Raw genomic sequence first — 23,520 nt, forward strand, 5'->3', positions numbered from 1 at the left:
CACCACTCTCACTCACCACTCACTCACCACTCACACTCACCACTCACACTCACTCACCACACACACTCACTCACACTCACCACTCTCTCACTCACCACTCACACTCACCACCATCACTCACCACTCACACTCACCACTCACTCACCACTCTCACTCACTCATCACGCTCACCACGCTCACCACTCTCACCACGCTCACCACCCTCACCACACTCACCACTCTCACCACTCTCATCACTCTCACCACGCTCACCACTCTCACCACGCTCACCACCCTCACCACTCTCACCACTCTCACCACGCTCACCACGCTCACCACTCTCACCACTCTCACCACCCACACTCACCACCACTCTCACCACTCTCACCACCCACACTCACCACACACACTCACCACTCTCACTCACCACGCTCACCACTCTCACCACACTCACCACTCTCACCACCCACACTCACCACTCTCATCACTCTCACCACGCTCACCACGCTCACCACCCACACTCACCACCACTCACCAGGCGTGGTGCTGACCACCCACCACATGGTATGTCACAGCGCCGGCTGTCATAGGCGCTACTGCTCGCTACTAACAGCACTTACCCCTACATTCCGCTGAGGCTACACAGCTGGGGATCTTTGGCTTTGTGTGTGTGTGTGTATCTGCGTGTGTGTATCTGTGTGTGTGTCTGTGTGTATCTGTGTTTGTGTCTGTGTGTATGTGTCTATGTGTATCTGTATGTATCTGTGTGTGTCTGTGTGTGTGTGTGTATCTGTGTGTGTGTGTGTCTGTGTGTATCTGTGTGTGTGTATCTGTGTGTGTCTGTGTGTGTGTGTGTCTGGCCTTTATAGGTGCTCGCAAACAGCACTTGCCCCTACAGTCTGTTAAGGCTATATGGGGGATCTTTGTCTTTGTGTCTGTGTGTGTGTCTGTGTGTGTATCTGTGAGTGTGTACTTGTATGTGGGAGCGGTAGTGTAGCGGTTAGCGCTACGCCGCGCTAGGAACCTGGCGACCCGGGTTCGATTCCCGCTCAATGGCCAACACCAGTGATGATTATCTGAACCGGTTCTGAGTCTCCCCTAGGTCGACTCAGCCTCAAATGAGTATCCGGTGCTGTGTGTAGCAAACATCGCCACTAGGGAGACAAAGGCGGCCGGGCGTGGTTCTGGCCACCCACCCCCTCGCGTGCCGTTACCGGCCTTCACAGGCGCTCGCTAACGGCACCACTCGCCCCTACGGTATGTTAAGGCTACACGGTGGACCTTTGTATCTTTGTTGAGCGTCTGTGGCGGGCGTGTGTCCGTGCTTGCTGCTGCCTCAGGACGGCGCTGAGCCAGGATCGGTTTGCCGCCAAGGTTCTGCTCGCCGCTCTCTGGGCTCACCGCGAGTTGCACGACAGCTTCAGGAATGGCGGCTGGGGCAGGGAGCACTTCCTGTCGCAGAGATGCCTGGAGCGGCAGCGGCAGCAGCAGCAGCGCCAGCAGCAGTGGCAGCAGCAGCACCACCAGTGGCAGCGCCAGTGGCAGTGGCAGCTGTGGCAGCTGCGGCAGCAGCAGCAGCTGCAGCAGCGGCAGTAGCGGCAGCTGTGGCAGCGGCAGCAGTGGCAGCTAAGGCAGCTGAGGCAGCAGCAGCAGCAGTAGTAGGAGTAGTAGTGGTTGTAGCAGTAGTGGTAGTTGATGATGATGTTGTTGTTGATGTTGTTGATGTTGTTGTTGATGATGTTGTTGATGATGATGTTGTTTATGATGTTGTTGTTGATGTTGTTGATGATGTTGTTGTTGATGATGATGTTGATGTTGTTGATACTCTTTGGTTCTATTGGGTAAAGTCACGTAGGTGAAAATAAAATAACAAAAAATCACGTTTCGGCCAGAACACAAGCGGCCTTCATAAGGTGAAGGGACGAGACTGTCTGGAGGACAGCGCTGGAGTGGAAGAAGCCACGCTTAGATCACGACCTTTAAGCTGTGTGAGAAGAAAAACACAAATTGCCTTGACAAAGGAATTAGCATATAATTTAGCATTGAAATGGCTCATTGAAATAGCTAAGTGAAAGTATACACATCCGCAGAGGTACCCCTTGACAAAGGAATTAACGCAGGAGTGGAAGAAGCCACGCTTAGATCACGACCTTTAAGCTGTGTGAGAAGAAAAAGGCCAAGTGCCTTGACAAAGGAATTAGCATATAATTTAGCATTGAAATGGCTCATTGAAATAGCTAAGTTAAAGTATAGACATCCGCAGAGGTACCCCTTGACCAAGGAATTAGCATAGAATTTAGCATTGAAATAGCTGAGTGATTAGCTTGTAACTGGTCACAGAAACAGCTATGTTAAAGTTAGAGCATATACATTCACCGAGGCACCTAGTACTCATCAAACAGGAGAATTTAGCGAAACACAACCACGCTCAGACATCGGACCTGTGTGCGAGCAAACAAAGTGTTCTGACAAAGAAATTAGCATACAAATTAGCATTTGATTGGCGGATTTCAGGAAAGAGGTGGTGTACGTGCCGGTGGACTTGCAGTTTGGCGCGGGGGGGGGGAAAGGGGGGAGGGGGAGTTTACCTATTGATGGTGTGAAAAGGGGGAATTTATAAGAGCTGCGAAAGTTTGGGGTACCACTACTTGAAAAATATACTGTACCATTGAAATTAGTTTAATGTTTAGTTCGATTTAGAACATCTTTCCAATGGTTGCTTAATTTGAAACCATCCTCTCGGTTTAAATTGTGTCTGTGTTTGTAGATCTGAATTGCTTCATGAACAAATCTCTCAAAAGCCCATGGGTTTGCAAAGAACCTTGGTATCGGAGAAAATTATATCGTGATCCCCCACAGCGTTGTAACAGTGATCAGCTACGGCAGAAGAATTCGTTTTCAACCGAGAGGATGGTTTCAAATTAAGCAACCATTGGAAAGATGTTCTAAATCGAACTAAACATTAAACTAATTTCAGTGGTACAGTATATTTTTCAAGTAGTGGTACCCCAAACTTTCGCAGCTCTTATAAATTCCCCCTTTTCACACCATCAATAGGTAAACTCCCCATCCCCCCTTTCCCCCCCCCCCACGCCAAACTGCAAGTCCACCGGCATGTACACCACCTCTTTCCTAAAATCCGCCAATCAAATGCTAATTTTTATGCTAATTTCTTTGTCAGAACACCTTGTTTGCTCGCACACAGGTCCGATGTCTGAGCGTGGTTGTGTTTCGCTAAATTATCCTGTTTGATGAGTACTAGGTGCCTCGGTGAATGTATATGCTCTAACTTTAACATAGCTATTTCTGTGACCAGTTACAAGCTAATTACTCAGCTATTTCAATGCTAAATTTGATGCTAATTCCTTGGTCAAGGGGTACCTCTGCGGATGTGTATACTTTAACTTAGCTATTTCAATGAGCCATTTCAATGCTAAATTATATGCTAATTCCTTTGTCAAGGCACTTGGCCTTTTTCTTCTCACACAGCTTAAAGGTCGTGATCTAAGCGTGGCTTCTTCCACTCCAGCGCTAATTCCTTTGTCAAGGGGTACCTCTGCGGATGTGTATACTTTAACTTAGCTATTTCAATGAGCCATTTCAATGCTAAATTATATGCTAATTCCTTTGTCAAGGCGCGTGGTCTTTTTCTTCTCACACAGCTTAAAGGTCGTGATCTAAGCGTGGCTTCTTCCACTCCAGTGCTGTCCTCCAGACAGTCTCGTCCCTTCACCTGATGAAGGCCGCTTGTGTTGTGGCCGAAACGTCGTGATTTTTTGTTATTTTATTTTCACCTACGTGACTTTACCCAATAGAACCAAAGAGTATGGATCCTAGCAGTCACGAAAGCTTTAAATCTAGAAGAGATGTTGATGATGTTGTTGATGATGTTGATGTTGTTGATGATGTTGTTGATGATGATGGTGTTGATGATGTTGATGGTGTTGATGGTGTTGTTGATAATGATGTTGATGGTGTTGATGTTGTTGATGGTGTTGTTGATAATGATGATGTTGATGGTGTTGATGTTGTTGATGGTGTTTATAATGTTGTTGACTTAAAAGCTTTCGTGCCCGCAGGAATTCATATTCTTTGGGTCTTTGGGTAAAGTCACGCAGATAGAACAATAAAATACAAAAAACCCACGAAGTTTCGATCTCCCCTGCCACCCTTTTCCTGATGTCGAACGCTTGTGTTGCGATCGAAACGTCGTGATATTTTAAATTATTTTTGTATTCACTTTATTATTTTATTGTTTTGTGCGACTTTACCGAAAAACCCAAAGAATATAATCGCGTTGTTTATGATGTTGATTGGGAATTTCCAGCGATGCGTCGCACTCAAATTTTAAATATTCACTCTTCAACGTCACAAATTTTTTTACCGATTGGCCGTGTCGGGTGGTGTGAGGTTTGCGACACATTTTTACTTACGCGATCGTACCCAGAAATCCTCATTATGAATAAATACGTGTTAAACTGATGTTGTTGTTGTTCCACTCCGCACTTCCACAGTTTGGGTTGCATGTTACAAAATCGCCACACTCGACAGCGGCATTGTGACCATGTCTCTGGACTTGGTCACATGTCCAGGCGTGTAACTCACGCAGACGCTCGGACCTACTGACCAACCCACTTAGCCACTCACCCACCAACTCTCCCACTCATTTACCCACCCACTCAGTCACACACCCACTCACTCACCCACCCACTCATTTACCCACTCACCCACTCAGTCACACACCCACTCATTCACCCATGCATGGACTAGTGGCCACGGGAGGTAATGACAGGAGAGTCAGCCTGCAGTGTGAGTGGACTAGTGGCCACAGGGGGGTAATGACAGGAGAGTCAGCCTGCAGTGTGAGTGAGTGGACTAGTGACCATGGGAAGTACAGGAAAGTCAGCCTGCAGTGTGAGTGGACTAGTGGCCACGGGGGTTAATGACAGGAGAGTCAGCCTGCAGTGTGAGTGGACTAGTGGCCATGGGAGGTAATGACAGGAGAGTCTGCCTGCAGTGTGAGTGGACTAGTGGCCATGGGAGGTAATGACAGGAGAGTCAGCCTGCAGTGTGAGTGGACTAGAGCCACGGGGGGTAATGACAGGAGAGTCAGCCTGCAGTGTGAGTGGACTAGTGACCATGGGAGGTAATGACAGGAGAATCAGCCTGCAGTGTGAGTGGACTAGTGGCCACAGGAGGTAATGACAGGAGAATCAGCCTGCAGTGTGAGTGGACTAGTGGCCATGGGGGGTAATGACAGGAGAGTCAGCCTGCAGTGTGAGTGGACTAGTGACCATGGGGGGTAATGACAGGAGACTCAGCCTGCGGTGTGAGTGGACTACTTTTTTTAGACCATCTATAGGCCACACACATTCTGGGTGTGCATGATTTCCGCCGAATATCTACACTTGGCCAACAGCAAAAACAAACACAAAATCCAAAATAACTGTGCTGCAATACACGACCGTGACACGCAAACCTCGCCTGGCTAAAGGAAAACGATGCCTTATCTTTCCCGATGCAGGTGTACTAACTGACTCGGAGAGACACTAAGAGCAGGAGGCGCTCTGTTTATTAAAACGGCCTTAACAGTTCACACTTGCTCGCTACGGTTCCCGGTCAGGGCAGCCGGTAGACCGCCTGGCCGGCGACGCCGAGACGGTGGCGAAGACTCCAGCGGCACAACGGAGACCTCGCTGCTCCAAACGGACGGCCCCCCCCAGTTCCCTCATACTGTCGGCGTGGCTCCCCCGCACCCCCCCCCCCCCCCACCACGGCCACGCGCACAAAGACAGACGTCACATTTCGATTTGAAGCTTTCGTGACTGCAAGGATTCATTTTCTTTGGTTCTTTTGGTAAAGTCACCACCACGTAGAATGAGAATAAAATAACAAATTGATAAAATAAAATAACAATACAATTCTCACGACGTTTCGGCCACAACACAAGCGGCCTTCATCAGACAGTCTCGTCCCTTCGCCTGATGAAGGCCCGCTTGTGTTGTGGCCGAAAATTCGTGAGAATTTTATTGTGTTATTTTGTTTAATCAATTTATTATTTTATTCTCATTCTGCGTGGTGGTGACTTTACCGAAAGAACCAAAGAAGACAGACGTCACGCTCGCACACAAAGACAGACGTCACGCTCGCACACAAAGACAGACGTCACGCTCGCACACAAAGACAGACGTCACACACAAAGACAGACGTCATGCTCGTACACAAAGACAGACGTCATGCTCACACACAAAGACAGAAGTCATGCTCGCACACAAAGACAGACGTCACACACACAAAGACAGACGTCACGTACACAAAGACAGACGTCACGCACACAAAGACAGACGTCACGCTCGCACACAAAGACAGACGTCACGCCCCAAAAGACAGACGTCACGCTCGCACACAAAGACACGTCACGCACACAAAGACAGACGTCACGCTCGCACACAAAGACGGGCACGCAGGCACCTTGCTCAGTGCTGGCTCCTCTGGTTGAGTTTTTTCTCTCCCCACCTCGACAGCGAGGAGCCCGCGGCCGCCCCGACAGATCCCCGAAGCCTTGGTGCTTGGGGGGAGCAGCGGTGGAGCGGCGGTGAGCGCGCCGTGCTACACGCCCACCCAAGGTTAGTTCCCACTCCTGGCCAACATCGCCGTCGATTATCTAAAGGCGGTTCTAATTCTTCCCTAGATCGAGCGACCAAACTCGGCCTTGGCTGAGTAACCGGTGCCGTGTGCAGACATCAACAGCCCGGGCGTCGCGTTGGCCATTCAACCCCCTCGCGTGTGCCGTTGCCGGCCTCGATAGGCGCTAACAGCGCTTGCCCCGGCAGTCTGTGATCTAAACCCATGGGACTCTGGCACAAAATACAAAGAGGGCAATGAGCGAGGACATCCTCCACGGAGCTCGATGGCAAAAGACAAACCTCGACTTGAAGCTTTCGCGACTGCAAGGATTCATCTTCTTTGGTTCTTTCGGTAAAGTCACCACCACGTAGAATGAGAATAAAATAATAAAATAACGCGATAAAATTCTCACGTCGTCCCGACAGTTTCTGTACATTTCACCTGAAGACGGCCGCTTGCGTTGTGGCCGAAACGTCGTGATAATTTTATCGTGTTATTTTATTATTTTATTCTCACTCTACACGGCGGTGACTTTACCGAAAGAACCAAAGAAGATGAACCTCGACGTCAACTTTTCTGATGTCACCTTCAGACTGGGCCCGCATCCTCCTTCAGGACAAAACTGCACTCCATTGGTGGAAAAGACCTCACGTCTACGGGACTACCAACGCCCCCACAGGGACAACCTGCATGCCCCTTGCTTAAGAGATCCTACGTTAAATATGCTATTATGCTTTACAGCTTCTTAAATTTACTTAGGAAAATTAACCAAAGCTTATGGATGCACAAATAGAAGCCTAAACGAAAATCTTGGGAGACATTGAGACTACAAATCGAGTCTTTTCTGTTTCCTTGATGCACCTGCCAGTACTGGGAAGACTTTTGTTTTCAAACTGCTCCTCGCTAAGGTTCGCCAGAGAGAGAAAATTGGTCTAGCTGTGGCATCATCGGGGATTGCTGTGTGAGTCGATGTGTGTGTCTTTGAGTCCATGTCTGTGCATTTAGGTCCGTGTGTGTGTGTGTAAATCGATGTGTGTCTGTCTTTTTTGCCCGGGCAACGCCAGATGTCTGTGTGTGTACGTCCATGTGTGTAAGTCCAAGTGTGCGTGTCAGTCCATATGTGTGTGTCAGTTGCTTTGTGTGTGTTAGTCGATGTGTGTGTGTTAGTCAATGTGTGTTCATGGCTCCATGTGAGTGTGTAAGTCTCTGTGTGTGTCTCTCTATCCCCGTGTGTCTCTCTCCCCGTGTGTCTCTCTCCCCGTGTCTCTCTCTCCCCATGTGTCTCTCACTCCCCGTGTGTCTCTCTCCCCATGTGTCTCTCACTCCCCGTGTGTCTCTCTCCCCATGTGTCTCTCTCCCCGTGTGTCTCTCTCCCCGTGTGTCTCTCTCCCCATGTGTCTCTCTCCCCATGTGTCTCTCTCCCCGTGTCTCTCACTCCCCGTGTCTCTCTCTCCCCGTGTCTCTCTCCCCGTGTGTGTCTCTCTCTCCGTGTCTCTCTCTCCCCGTGTCCCTCTCTCCCCGTGTCCCTCTCTCCCTGTGTCTCTCTCCGTGTGTCTCTCTCCCCGTGTGTCTCTCTCTCCGTGTCTCTCTCTCTTGTTGTATATGAGCCTTTTCCAAAATTGATATTAACAATAATATCTGCCGATATATATTTTAATAATAAAGGAAATAATGCATAAAAACACACAAGCCCAAAAACCCGCAAACACAGATGGAGATCATAAACAGGCCATAAATAAATAAAGAAATAATAAAACTCTCAAGGCGAGGATGTAACAGCTATCGGCGAAAATCTCCAGATGAACAAGAGTTTGATGGGCCACTTGGGAAAGGTCCCTCCGAGGTCAGAACACCAAGAGACTAGACACGGAGACGCCAACAGGGTAAATCGTATACATATTTTTTTTCCTTATTTGCCAGTAAAACAACAAAAAAATTAAAAGGCAACAACAAGAATAAGATGAAATTAGCGGTCCTAACGCTCACTCCAATTAAGAACAGGCCACCAGACACATCAGTGAATTATTATCCAATGATTAATTCGCTATCAAATGATTTTCACCTTTAATACTTACTGTTAAAACAAAGCTTGGAGACAAAATACAGTCACATCAAAGGTTTTCGAGAAGGAATGAGACAACGGGCAAACTTGCGAAAGAGTTTAAACAATATCCCAAGCAACCCCGACCACCTTTGCCTCTCTCGCTCGCGGGGAAGCAGGAATTACACCTTATCACAAGGGGCCATCTGGAAAAGCCAGCCGGGTTTGATGAGGAGACACACCCCACCCCACACACGGCAACCAGGCAAACAAAGTTTTAAAGAAATTGCAATATAACATTAATAATAACGTGTTCACCTTACACGACATTCCATTATAGAACCTTACAGAACCAAGGGATATGGATTCCAACAATCAAGAAACGGACCTCTTAAACTCAGGATGAAAATTATTTTTCTTTTTAATAATTCCATCATAACAATTCGAACCTAGGTAAACCGAGAGGTGTCGGGAGGACGTAGTTACAAACACGAGTCTTGGCGAACATGGGACCAAATGGTATTTGAGAAAAATAAGTCGAAAGTATAAAGAGATAGGTACTCCCGACCACCTTTGTCTCTCCCGAAGAGCGCGAGAGAGGAATTTCACGCCAGGGCAAACAGATCGTTATCGCAGGAGCCATCTGTACACACACGAACTCACACACACAGACCCCGCCCCCCCCTTTTCCACTGCGCAGAGAGAATTGTCTTTGAATATAACGGTCAGCCGCATTTTCAAAAGTCAGTGAAGTTAAGTCAAGAGTCGAGACAGATCAGCGAGTCAAGACGTCCACAGGACGAGCAGTCGCATGGAGCGGCTGGCTCCGAGCCTAGCTGAGTAGCGAGGATCGCTGAGTCGCGATGTATCAACAAAAGTGAGTCATACAGCAGTGGAGAGAAACTGCTATCAGCGAACCAGCACGGGCGCGTTCGCGCACTTCAACAGAGAGAGCACGTGCGACTCAACTCACTCAACTGAAGAAAAAGCTTGGCCAGCCGCCAACAAAGTATCAGCGAATCAGCGCTGAGAGCGCTCGAGCATCTCCACAAAGAAAGCACGTGCAACGTGGCTTAACCAGCAGCGGAAAAGCACGAGCAGCCGCCAACAACTTCAGCAAACCAGTGACCAAGCGCGTGCGACTTGAGTAATACAGCAGTGGAGGAAACCTGCTGTCAGAGAGCCGCCAACAACCTCAACAAGAGAGCGCGTGCGACTCGGCTCACTCAGCAGAAGAAAAACTTGACCTGTCGCCCGCGAGCGCAGCGTCAGATACTACAGCAGCGGAAAGAGCGCGCACCGGCGCAGCTCATCCAGCAGTGGAGGAAACTGCTGTCAGCGAATCAGCACGGGCGCGTTCGCGCATCTTCAAGGAGAAAGAGCGCGGCCAGCAACGCCAAGCAAGAGCGTGCAGCAGCTTAGCCAGCAGTGGAGAAAAACTGCTATCAGCGAACCAGCACGGGCGCGTTCGCGCATCTTCAAGGAGAGGGAGCGTGCACCACCAGCGTGCCATCAGCACCAGCACCAGCGCGTGCCAGCAGCGTGCCACCAGCGTGCCACCAGCATCAGCACCAGCGCGTGCCAACAGCGTGCCACCAGCGTGCTACAACGCGCAACTTCGCGTCACCAGGGCCGAGAAGGAAGCGGCCCCGCACTCAACACCCATCGGCGCGACGACGGCGAGCGTCATGCTGACTCTTCCAGCCAGCAGTGGACAGAAACTGGCAGCCGTTCGTATGCCCAAACCCCTCCCCCACACTCTTCCCCTCACTCCCCCACCGCGCCGCAACACACAGGAAACACATTTTGGACACACGAGATGCTAACCTCGGCGTCTGCTTTACGCAAAGAATTGAACCAGTGATAACGAAGACACACGATACGCATATCGGGATAATCAAGAAGGGTTGCCACTCCAAGGTGGTGCATTAAAAATCAATTCATAACGAAAAATACTGCTGTCATTGAGTTGCATAATAACCAATCGTCCTACTGTTAAAAACGTGATAAGAATTGACTTGAATGTCTATGAATGGATGTGGTACTGTGTGGGCAATGTTTAAATACGAATTTACATTATAAGGTTAAGGTTTTGATAGAATAGTATGCATGTTTAATCTCTCTCTCAACAACCGATTGATTGCGTTACGCGTCGGGAATTAACCATAGGTGCCGTTATCAAAGTGAAACAACGTAATCGTGATGGTATCATGTTAACGCTGTGTTGAAATTCCAAAATCCCGAGATTGAGTTTTCATATTATCCAAAAATTAAAGTTAGCTAGAAAATAAAATTGATTAAAGCAGAAGGTTTGTGTGTGATTCTTCCTGAAATTCTGCGTAATATTGTTCTGCGTATGAGATCTGAATCCTGGGGACCTATCATAAGCACACTAACACCACACATAATCCATAACACACATAATTCATCATGTTCAATCCAGAGTAATCGTATCCTTATCGATAATACGGAATTAAATAGCAGAGTCGAATCGACTCTCTCTCTCATTCGTGCTCACAACACCTACAGAACTGCATACGATCAATTGCGTTGTTCCAATTAATAACCAAACCACGTCACCGAGGCTCGACCACATAATCCATAACGACCTGCATTATCATAACCACGCCCACTCGCATAAATTAATACGATTATATCTCGAATCAGCATAATTTATGCGCATAATTACACTGATTAACGTAATTTCGGATAAATTATGCAAATCACAAATTTCATTTAATTTTCATTATTTTCATCAATTTTCATAACACCTATATATACAACAAACACATTTATTATATTTATTATTTTATTGTGTTTATTATTATTTTATTATTATTATCTTATAATGCGTTGTTTGTATTGGGGAACACATCATTATTATATAATGCGATGGATGTGTTGGGGAACACATAATTACTTAATATTTACAGTGAGGGAAAAAAGCATTTGATCCCCTGCTGATTTTGTACGTTTGCCCACTGACAAAGAAATGATCAGTCTATAATTTTAATGGTAGGTTTATTTGAACAGTGAGAGACAACTACAAGAAACGTCTCACCTCTGTGATTGCCAACAAGGGTTTTTCCACCAAGTACTAAGTCATGTTTTGCAGAGGGGTCAAATACTTATTTCCCTCATTAAAATGCAAATCAATTTATAACATTTTTGACATGCGTTTTTCTGGATTTTGTTGTTGTTATTCTGTCTCTCACTATTCAAATAAACCTACCATTAAAATTATAGACTGATCATTTCTTTGTCAGTGGGCAAACGTACAAAATCAGCAGAGGATCAAATACTTTTTTCCCTCACTGTATATATATAAATTTCACAGGCGCAGCAGGTGCCAAGCGCCTCACCTGGGAAACCACTTTGCGTGCTCATGCCAAGCGCTGTCTCCCAGCGCCCACTCTTGTAGACGACCGTCGCAGCTGAAGCACCTCACAAGATCTCCGTGACCTACTCAAAATAGAAAACACATTACAGGGACCTCTCCCCTACTTATCGACACTGTCGACTTTTCAGAGATAAACAAACCCATCCAGTTGCCCGTTCGGACCAAGAGTTGTAAGTTCAACCGCCTCACAATAGATGGAGGTGGTGGCATCAACATCTGCAGAACGTGAAGAACCAGCGTCATCTACATCTACAGAACGTGAAGAACCAGTTGCATCTACATCTACAGAATACGAAAAACCAGTGGCATCTACATCTACAGAACGTGAAGAACCAGCGTCATCTACATCTACAGAATGTGAAAACCCAGTGGCATCTACATCTACAGAACGTGAAGAAGCAGCGTCATCTACATCTACAGAACGTGACGAACCAGTGGCATCTACATCTACAGAACGTGAAGAACCAGTGGCATCTACATCTACAGAACGTGAAGAACTAGTGGCATCTACATCTACAGAATACGAAAAACCAGTGGCATCTACATCTACAGAACGTGAAGAACCAGCGTCATCTATATGTACAGAACGTGAACAACCAGTGACATCTACATCTACAGAACGTGAAGAACCAGCGTCATCTACATCTACAGAACGTGAAGAACCAGTGGCATCTACATCTACAGAACGTGAAGAACCAGCGTCATCTACATCTACAGAACGCGAAGAACCAGTGGCATCTACATCTACAGAACGTGAAGAACCAGCGTCATCTACATCTACAGAACGCGAAGAACCAGTGGCATCTACATCTACAGAACGTGAAGAACCAGTGGCATCTACATCTACAGAACATGAAGAACCAGTGGCATCTACATCTACAGAACGTGAAGAACCAGTGGCTTCTACATCTACAGAACGTGAAGAACCAGTGGCATCTACATCTACAGAACGTGAAGAACCAGCGTCATCTACATCTGCAGGAGATTATACAACTTGTAAAGGCATTCCCCGTGTTTCGTGTACACACTCTACAACACGTTTGGAACCGACAGGACTTCGCACTCCTATCGTGTTTTTGTAAACTGTTCGTTGCCGTGATGTTCTTACCCCCTGTGCCCCGACTGGACATCATGCGAAAAAGATCTTCACAGCTCAATGGATTCCTCCAGTATAGATAAATATTCTGATTCTGACCTCCCTCAGGTGTTTGACCAAAACTATTAACCAACATTGAAACTGTTTTATGATACCAGGTGTTAGGACCATTGAGTTGCTATTCAGCTCTTTTTCAGAGGCGACCACCTGGCTATCACAAACGATAGCTCAACGAAGTGGCTTATCGCGTGAGAATTTAAACGCAGCCAAATACTCTAAACGCGTGTTTCTAAATGTGTAAGCACAAAACCGGAGGACCGGTAGAAAAAATCCACGCGACCACGGGGAGGGAGGCACGAAAATTCCAAATACACACCAGGCGTCAGGATGGAACCCACCACCTCCTGCCTTCCAGGCGAGGTAGCCAACATCTCCGAGCCACTGTGGCGCTTGCCCCCAAAGAGCCGCCCCTCCCCCCACAAAACGGGGACGACTACAGCGCCGGAGAAGGCCTCCACCCACTTCTACGCAGCAGCAGCAGCACAAACTGTACCGGAATAGTAGAAGCCTGCGTAGGCCAGCTCATGCGGGGACACATTGGCTTTGTACGGCCAGCTCGCGAAAGATCTGATTCGCGCCCCGAACGAACGCATCTCTGGACACAGAGCGGAGTCGGCGCCATCCTGAGTGGCCGGCGGCAACGGGGCCTGCGGGGAAAAGGCGCCACCCAGGGACAAACGCAACGACGACAACGGTGACGACGATGACGACTGCGACGGCAGCGTCGACGGTGACGACGGTGACGCAGTGAGCTCATCGAATTGTCCCCGCCCTTTGGAACGGCTCCCCAGGAAGCCGTGAGGGCATTAGAATCGTTTTTATTAAACGACATCTTCGAAACAAAACCTTTTTAGACTGGCCTAAAAAGGTTAAGTCATTTACATGACTTAATACGATTACATCTCCATAACTAGCACAACTTATGCGCATAATTACATCAATTAACGTTATTTCAGATAATTACGCATTTTTCCAAATTTAATTTCATTTTGATTATTTTTATTAAAATTTTCAAGACCCGGCATATACAAAAGGTGGAGGAATTTATAGAGAAGATAATATCACAGTAGAATCTAGATTTGAATTACAGTACACTCTGGATGATCCGCGCGCGGTTTGTTCGATTGTATGAACCGCACACCTGAGATTTTGATGGAGATTAAGAACTCGTGGATATTCCCCTGAAGTCCAAATAATCTAAAAACAGTTTATACAACATTGGCAATTCTTGCAAAAATTTTATTACAAGTCACGCGGCGCTTAAACCGAACGAATACGTTGCCCCGGTTAATCCGAAATCCACGTGATCGCCTCTACGGCACGGCAGCTGCAACGTCTTTACAACGGTGGGTAGAGTTTAATTGATTTTGTTGCCGTGGCTCTGCTGTCAAATGAGCGAGCCGACTCTTCAGCGCAGGGAGCGTGAAAGTCTCATCACTGAACATGGTTACAGGCACAAAGCATTGAAGGATTGAGACTCATCTACAAGGGCGCAGCGGTATCCCGACCCTGACACCTGCTTCTGCCTATTTGGAGTTTCCGTGTTTCTCTCTCTCTCTCTGTTCCCCCATGGTCGCGTGGATTTTTACCCGGGACCTCCGGTTTCTCCCCTCCGCATTTAGAATACAGGCCACGTGCGAGGGTATTCGGCAAATATAAATGTCCACGCGACGATGCTGAGCCCGCTTTGTTGAGCAACGTCGCTGCTTTGCGTGACGGAGAGGGTCGGCATCTGAGACAAATAGCTACGTCATTGCAGCGCTGAGTAGGGCCTTCGCCAGGTCAAGAATAACTGTGTCAGCACAGGGTGCTTAAAAAGAAATGTTCACACTTATTTTTGGACTATCGTTTTTTAATCTAACACGAATCTGACCGCGAATGCGCGTCAATAGATTCAACGAGTCAAAGGGCCTCCGCTCGTTCGCCATCGTTGTCTAAACACGCCTAGAATCATCTCCAATCGGTACCCAGAGCCCGAAGGCACATCTCTTCGTGCCAATCGTTGCAAATTCTCAGCGGCACCCCGCACTAGTTTTAGGAAGGACCCGGCCTTGCCCCCCCAAAACGAGCATCAGGACGTCACCAGCGCCGTCGCTGGCGTCACCCACCGCGCGAGCGCAGGCGGGGAAGTGCCTGGCGTGCTCCCGAGCGGGGTCGTCCCCCTCCTCCCAGTGATGCATCGTCCCGCCGCAGCGGAAGCAGGCCACCAGGTCGCTGAAGCCCATGCGGTAGAGTCCGGCCCGCGCCAAGTCCGCGGGCCGCACGGGGGACGACCGGGACCACCCCTCGGAGAAGGACAGCAGCCTGGCCGATTCGCTCTGCATCTTCGAGGCCGACGGTCGCGGGATCCGGTCGAAGCGGGGCGTCGGGGGGGCGGAGCGTCTCGCCGCCGCCGACGCCGCTCTGCGGGAGGCCCGAGTGTCTACGACGTGCGGCATCGACCCGGCGGGAAAAATACGGGGGGATTTGGGGTGAAAAGAATGCTTTTGCGAGGGACGAGTCCGCCCGGGGGTCTCTTGTTAAAGATCGCTCGAGAAATGTCGGGGCCTTCTCCTTTCAAGGCGTCGAAGAGATCCCGGGGCTCGTAGCTCGTGACTCGACGGGTAGTTTAAAAACCGGCGATGGGAAATGGCACGACCCCTGTTGTCACCTTCGACGGCTCCTGAATGCGGGAACAAAAAAATGTTGGGGCGGCAAGCGTCATTAAAAACGGACATCTTTTAGTGACTTGAAATGTTTGGTTTAAACAATTCATCCATAACAGAGGCTTTTTGGGGGTTAGATCGCGTACATATATTAATCTTCTTTGGTTCTTTCGGTAAAGTCACGTAGAATGAGAATAAAATAAGAAAATAACACAAAAAAATTCTCACGACGTTTCGGCCACAACGCAAGTGGCCGTCTTCAGGTGAAAGGTACAGACCTGTCGGGATGACAGAGCTTCAATGAACAATGTTAAGATTCGTAGCGACTTTTAAGCTGGTTGGGAGAAGTGACGCACCTTGACAAAGGGGTTTACATATCAAATAGCTGAGGGACTAGCTTTGTGACTGGTCACAGAAATGGCTATGTTGTCAAGGTGCCTCACTTCTCCCAACCAGCTTAAAAGTCGCTACGAATCTTAACATCGTTCACTGAAGCTCTGTCGTCTCGACAGGTCTGTTCCTTTCACGTGAAGATGGGCGCTTGCGTTGTGGCCGAAACGTCGCGAGAATTTTATTGTGTTATTTTATTATTTTATTCTCATTCTACGTGACTTTACCGAAAGAACCAAAGAAGATGAATCCTTGCAGTCACGAAAGCTTTAAATCAAAATATATAAATGTTAAACCCGCCACCACCCGACACGGCCAACTGGTAAGGGTTGTCACGTAAACAGAACAACCTCTATTATGGATGATATTGGTCGCCAAAGTCTACGTGTTAAAAATTAAACAGTTCAGTCTGTCACTTCTGACAAACGTCTGCACTGCAATAAAAGGGGGCACACACAGTCTGGATGGTCCTGTACCAAACGGAATTTCGAGGGTTATCTGGTGTGAGAAAAACCAACACTACCCATAGACTCAGCACTGCGCCATAGACTCAACACTACCCATAGACTCAACACTACACCATAGACTCAGCACTGCACCATAGACTCAACACTACCCATAGACTCAGCACTGCACCATAGACTCAACACTGCCCATAGACTCAACACTGTACCATAGACTCAACACTGCACCATAGACTCAACACTACCCATAGACTTAGCACTGCACCATAGACTCAAGACTACCCATAGACTCATCACCGCATCATAGACTCAACACTGCATCATAGACTCAACACTGCACCATATACTCAACACTGCACCATAGACTAAACACTGCCCATAGACTCAACACTGCACCATAGACTCAACACTGCACCATAGACTCAACACTACCCATAGACTCATCACCGCATCATAGACTCAACACTGCATCATAGACTCAACACTGCACCATATACTCAACACTGCACAATAGACTCAACACTACACCATCGACTCAACACTGCCCATAGACTCAACACTGTACCATAGACTCAACACTGCACCATAGACTCAACACTACCCATAGACTCAGCACTGCACCATAGACTCAAGACTACCCATAGACTCATCACCGCATCATAGACTCAACACTGCATCATAGACTCAACACTGCACCATATACTCAACACTGCACCATAGACTCAACACTGCCCATAGACTCAACACTGCACCATAGACTCAACACTGCACCATAGACTCAGCACTGCACCATAGACTCAACACTGCACCATAGACTCAGCACTGCACCATAGACTCAACACTGCACCATAGACTCAACACTACCAATAGACTCAGCACTGCACCATAGACTCAACACTACCCATAGACTCATCACCGCATCATAGACTCAACACTGCATCATAGACTCAACACTGCACCATATACTCAACACTGCACCATAGACTCAACACTACACCATCGACTCAACACTGCCCATAGACTCAACACTGCACCATAGACTCAACACTGCACCATAGACTCAACACTGCACCATAGACTCAGCACTGCACCATAGACTCAACACTGCACCATAGACTCAACACTACACTATAGACTCAACACTGCACCATAGACTCAACACTGCACCATAGACTCAACACTACACCATAGACTCAACACTGCACCATAGACTCAGCACTGCACCATAGACTCAACACTGCACCATAGACTCAACACTGCCCATAGACTCAACACTACACCATCGACTCAACACTGCCCATAGACTCAACACTGTACCATAGACTCAACACTGCACCATAGACTCAACACTACCCATAGACTCAGCACTGCACCATAGACTCAAGACTACCCATAGACTCATCACCGCATCATAGACTCAACACTGCATCATAGACTCAACACTGCACCATATACTCAACACTGCACCATAGACTCAACACTGCCCATAGACTCAACACTGCACCATAGACTCAACACTGCACCATAGACTCAGCACTGCACCATAGACTCAACACTGCACCATAGACTCAGCACTGCACCATAGACTCAACACTGCACCATAGACTCAACACTACCCATAGACTCAGCACTGCACCATAGACTCAACACTACCCATAGACTCATCACCGCATCATAGACTCAACACTGCATCATAGACTCAACACTGCACCATATACTCAACACTGCACCATAGACTCAACACTACACCATCGACTCAACACTGCCCATAGACTCAACACTGCACCATAGACTCAACACTGCACCATAGACTCAACACTGCACCATAGACTCAGCACTGCACCATAGACTCAACACTGCACCATAGACTCAACACTACACTATAGACTCAACACTGCACCATAGACTCAACACTGCACCATAGACTCAACACTACACCATAGACTCAACACTGCACCATAGACTCAGCACTGCACCATAGACTCAACACTGCACCATAGACTCAACACTGCCCATAGACTCAACACTACACCATAGACTCAACGCTGCCCATAGACTCAACACTGCACCATAGACTCAACACTGCACCATAGACTCAACACTGCACCATAGACTCAACACTACACCATAGACTCAACACTGCACCATAGACTCAACACTGCACCATAGACTCAACACTGCACCATAGACTCAACACTGCACCATAGACTCAACACTGCACCATAGACTCAACACTGCACCATAGACTCAACACTGCACCATAGACTCAACACTACAACATAGACTCAACACTGCACCATAGACTCAACACTGCACCATAGACTCAACACTGCACCATAGACTCAACACTATACCATAGACTCAACACTACACCATAGACTCAACACTGCACCATAGACTCAACACTACACCATAGACTCAACACTCCACCATAGACTCAACACTGCACCATAGACTCAACACTGCACCATAGACTCAACACTACACCATAGACTCAACACTGCACCATAGACTCAACACTGCACCATAGACTCAACACTGCACCATAGACTCAACACTACACCATAGACTCAACACTGCACCATAGACTCAGCACTGCACCATAGACTCAACACTGCACCATAGACTCAACACTGCCCATAGACTCAACACTACACCATAGACTCAACACTGCCCATAGACTCAACACTGCACCATAGACTCAACACTGCACCATAGACTCAACACTGCACCATAGACTCAACACTACACCATAGACTCAACACTGCACCATAGACTCAACACTGCACCATAGACTCAACACTGCACCATAGACTCAACACTGCACCATAGACTCAACACTGCACCATAGACTCAACACTGCACCATAGACTCAACACTGCACCATAGACTCAACACTGCACCATAGACTCAACACTACAGCATAAACTCAACACTGCACCATAGACTCAACACTGCGCCATAGACTCAACACTGCACCATAGACTCAACACTGCACCATAGACTCAACACTACACCATAGACTCAACACTACACCATAGACTCAACACTGCACCATAGACTCAACACTACACCATAGACTCAACACTGCACCATAGACTCAACACTGCACCATAGACTCAACACTGCACCATAGACTCAACACTACACCATAGACTCAACACTGCACCATAGACTCAACACTGCACCATAGACTCAACTGCACCATAGACTCAACACTACACCATAGACTCAACACTACACGATAGATTTCGATTTAAAGCTGTCGTGACTGCAGGGATTAATCTTCTTGGTTCTTTAGGTAAAGTCACGTCGGTTCTTAACTAATTGTATTTTTACGGTGACCTCAGACCGCAGCTCTTTTGCTGGCACCGCCTCTTAACACCTCTCACAGCACGGTTAACGTTGTGGTTTGTAACGTGGAGTATAACAGCGCCTCGTGGCTGTTTCTCTCCCCCCCTCCTCCGTCCCGAGGAGCGTGGATGGACTCGTCCGTGTGAACGGGGCCCGTCGCTGTCCGTGGTGCTGGAGGTGAGGGGAAGGATCCCACACACTCTGTGGTTCTATTCGGTAAAGTCACCACGTAGGTTAATTAAAATATAAAATAACAAAAAATCACGACGTTTCGGCCACAGCACAAGCGGCCTTCATCAGGTGAAGGGACCGTGCCGTCATGATGAAGGCCGCTTGCGTTGTGGCCGAAACGTTGTGAGATTTTTGTTATTTTATTTTTGTTACCTACGTGACTTTACCGAATAGAACCAAAGAGCATGGATCCTTGCAGTCATGAAAGATTCAAATCTAGTATAAGAATCCACCCATTGTTTCGCCATATGGCATTGTGATATATAACGACTTATTGTTGGTGGCTCAGCTGGTTGGAGAGTATATAGAGTTTATTGATAACATTGAGGTATAGTAATAGGTTTTACCCTTTTAACTGGCACAAAAACTGACACCTTTATTCAAGGCATCATATTCTTAGTTTTTTCGGCAATACCGAAAAAACTAAGAATATGAATTACTGCAGTCACGAAAGCTTTAAATCAAAATTCAAGGCATCATGTTTGTAATAACCACAACACATGATGCCTTGAATAAAGGTGTCAGTTTTTGTGCCAGTTAAAAGAGTACAACCTATTACTATATCTTGTTACTGGTAAAGGAGGTCTCATAAAACATTGAGGTAGTTTATATTTTAGTTTTTTATTGGTTTACTATATGGCATTCATTATATAGCGTAGTGTATACCCAGTTGCTCTGTGTTAATAGCTCAGCTTAAAGAAGAATATACTGAGTACATTTATTATATTGATGTAATTTATACTTTGTTTTTTTTTCACATCGATTTACTGCACGATAGATGGGTTAGTTGCAGCCCCCTTTAGCGTCCACAAACTCAACACTGCTGCATCTGCAAATCGTCTGCAAATCACGGAGTGGACGGTAGAGGGCATTCTTTACCTCAGGCTTTCTCTCAAAAGTCGCGACCTCACACTCCTAGCGGGTCCTCGTCGTCGTCCTCCTCCTCGTCGTTAATTGAGCAACAAAAATAAATTTGCAGGCGTCTGCACCCCCCTCACGGATTAAAAAAAATGGCGGTGGGTGACGGGGAGGAGCCAAAACAAATTGGCGGGAAAACAAAAAAACTTCGCGTCACGTGGGAAGGGAGACGCCAAATCCGATTGGCTCCGAGGCAGAAGCGACTTTGAGGCAAAAAAATTTTACATTACGAAATTACAAAACTCAACATCGACAATAAAACTCACGTTGGCATTCGCGCCGGTGTAAATAAATGTAAAAAATAAAAGTTGCATTGTTGACGTACCATATTCAAATGAAATGTTTTTGACTCGAACGCGATTCCGTTGTTTCGATTCATCCTCGTCCTGAATCGTGTCGAGCTATGATGACTAAACGCGATTCGTGGTCCGCGTTTGCTGAGCCAATAGGAGCGCAACGCTGCTGAAGGCAGCGTCCAATAGGAGAAGGCGATGGTGGGAGGTGGCCGGGTGCCGCTGGGACCAATCAGTGAGCAGGACGTTCAATGTTTCCCGCTTTTTCCGGGTTTTTTTTAAATCACAAAACAATATTTATACCCCGGGGTAAAAGTTATCGAGAGCATTGTTTTAATAAGTGTGTAGTCGGAAAAGTTTGCACGTAAATTATATTTAAACAGAGGAGCAGTAACAATAATATAACTACACCAATATTATCCCAATGGTAATCGATTCCATCAGCTATAATCACTACCACCATCTCGATTCCCGCTTTATCCCCCACTCCATTGAAAATCGATTCCACGAGCTCCATTCACCAACGATCGATTCCCATGTTACTAACAACGGGAATGGACTCCATCTAAAACGTCGGGAGCCGCAACGGGAATCGACTCCATCTGAACGTCGGAAGCCGCAACGGGAATCGACTCCATCTGAACGTCGGAAGCCGCAACGGGAATCGACTCCATGTTATTTTTTAACAATGTCTAAGAGTATTCTTAGTTTTTTCGGTAAAGTCACGTTGAAGAGAAACAACAAAATAATAAAATATATATAAAACAATAAAAAATTCTCACGACGTTTCGACCATAACTCAAACGGTCATCTTCAGGTGTGTTGGTTCGCATACATTTATTTTTAAACGGCGCATTTATTTATTTATAAAAACGTTAGCGTCACGCGCAGCGATTTGGCAGTTTACCCAGGACTAGTCCATCTATATTCTGAAAAGAGGAGGGGGGAGACGAAATTTTTTATAATGTATGCTGTCTGAAAGCCACTGTAAGCGTGAACAATCAATTAAGAACTGAAATGGTTTATTAAATCTTTCCAATGATTGCTAAGATAGAATCCATCTTCTCGGTTGAAATTGTCTCTGTGCTTGTATATGTGGATAGCCTCATGAACGAATCTCTCATGGAAGCCAGATGGCTTACAAAGAACCTCTGTCTTGCAAAAGTCAATGGCATGTGAGCCTACTGAATTAGAACAATGATCTGCTACGGCCGAGGTGTTAGTCCTACCGTGTTTAAGGTCTGCTTTGTGTTCACGAATGCGGTCCGAGACATGGCGTTTGGTTTCTCCAATGTAACTACTACCACAGAGGCAACTTAGTTTGTAGACACCAGGGTATTGTATGTCCGGAATCACATCTTTTACAGACGGAACCAGATCACGGATTTTATGTAATGTGTTGAAACGGACCTGGATCTTGTGTTTATTCAAGATTTTGGAGATTTTTTTTGTGATCCCAGCAATGTAGGGTAAAGTGATGGTTTTGAAAGGCTTCTCAAGAGGGTTCTTCTTCATGGTTTGAGTGATAGCTTTGCAGATTGTATAGTCGGAGTAACCATTAGCCCTAAGAGCTTGGTGTACGTGCTTGAGTTCACTACTTATGTGTTCCTGGTCGGATATGCATTGGGCTCTATGATACAGAGTCTTGATGAGAGAATTCTTCTGTGATGGATGGTGGTGGGAATCCGGTTTCAGATAAGCATCTGTATGGGTAGCTTTCCTGTAGACAGAGTGGCTCATTGAACCATCAGGTCTCTTTTTAATTAGGACATCCAAAAAAGGTATCTTGCCATCTATTTCGACTTCCATGGTAAATCTGATGGCTGGGTGTATGGAATTGATGTGGTCGAAGAATTCGTCTAGAGCAGGCCGGCCATGTGGCCAGATGACAAAAGTGTCATCCACGTTCCTCTTCCATAAGTTTGGGCGCAGAGTGGCAGTCTGGATGGCGTCAGTCTCAAATTTCTCCATGAAAATGTTAGCTATAACTGGAGAAAGGGGGGAGCCCATTGGGGTGCCCTC

General features: G+C 47.0%; 1 protein-coding gene across 1 annotated transcript; it reads right to left on the bottom strand.

Moving 5' to 3' along the window:
• Positions 1–8,243: 8,243 nt before the first annotated feature.
• LOC142915803 (baculoviral IAP repeat-containing protein 7-like) lies at positions 8,244–21,288 on the bottom strand. Its single transcript, XM_076061476.1, has 5 exons — positions 21,167–21,288; positions 15,312–15,865; positions 13,697–13,850; positions 12,010–12,109; positions 8,244–8,466 (listed from the first exon to the last, which is right to left on the bottom strand). The coding sequence occupies exons 2-5, from the start codon at positions 15,639–15,641 to the stop codon at positions 8,451–8,453; spliced, it is 600 nt and encodes a 199-aa protein (XP_075917591.1). The 5' UTR covers positions 15,642–15,865; positions 21,167–21,288; the 3' UTR covers positions 8,244–8,450.
• Positions 21,289–23,520: the final 2,232 nt, after the last annotated feature.

The sequence above is a fragment of the Petromyzon marinus genome, unplaced genomic scaffold (assembly GCF_048934315.1).
Source record: "Petromyzon marinus isolate PM22_M1 ecotype Great Lakes invasive population unplaced genomic scaffold, UKy_Petmar_22M1.pri1.0 PM_G_Scaffold_35, whole genome shotgun sequence".
Classification (NCBI taxonomy): domain Eukaryota; kingdom Metazoa; phylum Chordata; class Hyperoartia; order Petromyzontiformes; family Petromyzontidae; genus Petromyzon; species Petromyzon marinus.